The 3627-nt window shown below is 38.6% G+C and overlaps 1 protein-coding gene across 1 annotated transcript in view; it reads right to left on the minus strand.

Annotated features, from left to right (window-relative positions):
• Nucleotides 1-1300: 1300 nt before the first annotated feature.
• Nucleotides 1301-3627, minus strand: part of LOC103132584 (tripartite motif-containing protein 16-like) — a 4277-nt gene continuing 1950 nt past the window's right edge. The window contains exon 2 of the mRNA XM_016667464.1: nucleotides 1301-2786. Within this exon, the coding sequence (XP_016522950.1) occupies nucleotides 2007-2786 (780 nt within the window). The 3' untranslated portion in view covers nucleotides 1301-2006. The remainder of the gene's footprint in view (nucleotides 2787-3627) is intronic.

Here is a 3627-nt window from a genome sequence, read left to right on the forward strand (position 1 = left end):
TTTGTTTTTTTACTGATTTATTCAAGCATTTATTATGATCATATACAATGCAAACTGTATAGTTTTTTTCTTTTAAGCTTTTAAAGTCATAAAGAATATGTAGAAATATGTATAGCTAAACATGACAAATAGATCTATCAGTCTAAATCTATAAGTGTAAACACATTTTAAAATCATTTTCATATTTGTAAGTTGACAACTATGTAAAGATCTTCCTGGCCAGACTTAAGGTCTGTGTGTGTCTCCATGACAACAACTTCCTGTTAAAGACAAAAAACAATATTGAGTCACAAACTTTCTTACACTTGATAAAGTAGCAATGGGCACATAAACACTTATGATTTGACCTGTTGTCTACTTCAGCTGCTTTCCTTAACATGTGGACATTGCTAAGCTCTACTTGGACTTTCCCTCTGTTTTGAACATATGATTCAGATTTTTTTTTTAAATGTGGTGCTCGATATATTTTAAATTCATTACTTTGTGAACTTTGTTTCAGTGGAAAAGGTGTTTTTTTTGGCTTTTTCTGTGTGGAGTTTGCATGTTCTCAGTGTGAATCAGAGGATTTTCTATGGGTATATTCCTGAAGTCTTTATATGTTGCCCTCTGGTATGACGTGTGTGCATGGTTGCTGATCTTTTTTGTTTGATTTTGTTTTAAAACTGCTCAGGAAAAGTTGACAATCTTCTCCATCACCCTTTGTAAAGTACATGTCACAAGCTGAATGATGTGTTTACTGGCTTTGCATCAATGAGGGAATTGGGTGTGCCCATGGTGGTCATATTTTCTGTTGACAGTGTTCTAAGATCATGTTGTGAATTAGTAATACTGCAGTAGTTTTCTTGCTTCTGATGATTCAACATTTATCCAGGTCTAACAGCTGAGATCCGAACCCAGCAGATCATGTTTGAGCAGTGGGAGAAGATGCTCCTTTAAAATCCTTTTCAAAGTTTTCCAGACAATAGTGGAAAACACAAAAACACACAAAAAATGACTAAAGTTTTTTATTTTTTTTTGGATTGTTGTAACCATTAAACAATCTCCCTTTCAGTTCCACCTTATAAGTGGGGATACATTGTTGATTTTATAAAATAACTTGCAATTACATAAGTATAGGCAACAAGGAAGAAAGCAGAGAGTTATCAAGTTTTACAGCCTGCAGAATAAGGAGCAGAGGGGGAAATGTAACTTGTGTCTCTTCATTTACAAAGAACAGTTAAACATTCACTTAGTTTATTCTCTGGAGCTCCTCTTTTCACATCACAGCTTTATAAACTGTCAAACTTCACAAAGATCAAATATTTAATCTTCATATTTGAACACATTATGAACACAATCACAAATTGAATTGATGTTTATCTTGACAGGTTAACTGATCAGTTCCTGTAATAAATGCTTTCTTTCTTGCAGCTGTGGTTTTAAGCAGAGTTCTTAATGAATTAAGATGAAACCAAACCAAACATCTGATCTTCTCCATCTTCACGGCACATTCCAAAGGAATTTTTTTCTACACTTTAGATGACTAAATGTATAATGTATTATAATAATGGAATGAAAACTTTACAGATTTCCTTGCCACCAAGTTGTTTTATTTAAAAAAAGCCAAAGTGGTAGAACAGCCAACATTTATTTTCTAATATTCATCTAAATAATTGATAAGAAAATAGCTTGAGTTATTAGTTGATGTCAGTTTCTGTTTCTTCTTTGGATTACAAGAAAGAAAACAGAAGCAAAATCAATTCACTTCAATCTCAACTGATTTGAACTAGAACATTTGGTGTGCAGAACAGTGGAGGAAACAGAATATATCAATACAAACATTAAAGCAAAACTATTAGAGCTCAGAGAAATTTAGATTTTTATGTGGATAAATATTTCCGCATTATGTAAGAACACCAGCAGAAATATTCTTTATGGCTTCTGGAACACAGAACTACATTTAAACCAGAAAAATAAAGAAGAACAGCGAGATCAGAATAATGAACCCGGATACACAGAGAGTAAATCTACTTGGGTTTACAGAACACTGCAAAATCTCCAGTCTTCTTAATCCAAACTCCAGCATGTAGCGGTTCAGTGAATCTGGTCTGGACTCTGTGGAGGAGAGTCATGGTTTCAGAGACGCTGTAGAAGGACAGAAGACCTGCTCTGTGATCCAGGAACACTCCGACTCTGGAGGAACGAGGACTTGAGATATAGGTTTGGATTTTATTGTGAACAAATGTAAAATTGTTATTGTTATATGATCCACAGTAACACAGTAACGCCCAAGATTTGTCATAATCATTTCCTGCTCTGCTGATGTTTTTGTATGCAACAGCTACACAAACTTGTTGTCCTCCCAACTCCACCTCCCAGTAACAACGTTCAGGCAGACTCTCTCTACTCAGAAACTGACAACATCCAGTGAAACTGCCTGAGTCACTAGAATAAGACTCATAACCATAATAAGACTTATTACCAGAATAAGACTGACTTTGATTTATCCTTGTTACTCTCCTGTTCTCATCAGTTAGTACCAGCTGTTTGTCTGCTGTGTTTGAATCCAGAATTATTTCACATGAATATTTTAAGAATCCAGCTCTGCTCTTTGGTCCTGGTTCTGACAGTAGAACATCCACCTCAGTGAAGCTCAGTTCGATGTTTGTCCATGGGTCTTTCAGGACGTCCTGTAGTTTCTCTCTGAGCTCTGACACAGCTGCTGTCACGTCCTCAAAGTGTCTCAGAGGACGGATGTTGATGATGGATGAGTGTGTCGACTCACTGAGTGCTGGCAGTGAGGGGTATTTGTGTAGAAACTGGGTGTGATCCTCTATGTTTGAGAGCTGCTCCAGCTCAGCGTCTTTCCTCTTCAGCTCACTGATCTCCTGCTCCAGCTTCTCCTGAACATCTTTGACTCGACTCACTTCAGTTTCCTGCTGGGATCTGATCTGCTGCTTCATGTCAGAGCTTCTTTTCTGGAGGAGACGGATCAGCTGGGTGAAGATCTTCTCACTGTCCTTCACTGTTTTATCAGCAGAGTGATTGATGTCCTTTGTCTCCTGTTGAAGCAGTTTTACATCTTTGTCCTTGTCTTTGATCATCTGCTGGATTTTTCCTCTTCTCTCATCCAGCTCTTTCTGCCTCTCAGTCCTTTCTGCTGCAGCTGATACTGTGTTGTGGCCTTTGTGGTCATCCACTGGGCAGAGATAACAGATACATTTCCGATCCGTTCTACAGAACATCTTCATCACCTCATCATGCTTAGAGCAGATGTTCTCCTGGAGGTTCTTGGTCGGCTCCACCAGCTTGTGTTTCTTTAAAGGAGCTGAATCGTAATGAGGTTGAAGGTGTTTCTCACAGTAAGAGGCTGGACAGGCTAAACAGGACTTGATGGCTTTCAGTTTTCTTCCACTGCAGACATCACAGGCCACATCTTCAGGTCCAGCATAGCAGTGGTCAGCAGGAGCAGCTTGGAGTCCAGTCTTCTTCAGCTGCTCCACTAAAGCTGCTAGCATGGTGTTTTTCTGCAGGACAGGCCTCGGTATGAAGGTTTTCCTGCACTGAGGGCAGCTGTGGATTCTATTCTGATCCTCTTCATCCCAGTGGGCTTTAATACAGTCCATACAGTAGCTGTGTCCACAGGGA

The sequence above is a fragment of the Poecilia formosa genome, unplaced genomic scaffold (assembly GCF_000485575.1).
Source record: "Poecilia formosa unplaced genomic scaffold, Poecilia_formosa-5.1.2 Scaffold1143, whole genome shotgun sequence".
Lineage (NCBI taxonomy): Eukaryota > Metazoa > Chordata > Actinopteri > Cyprinodontiformes > Poeciliidae > Poecilia > Poecilia formosa.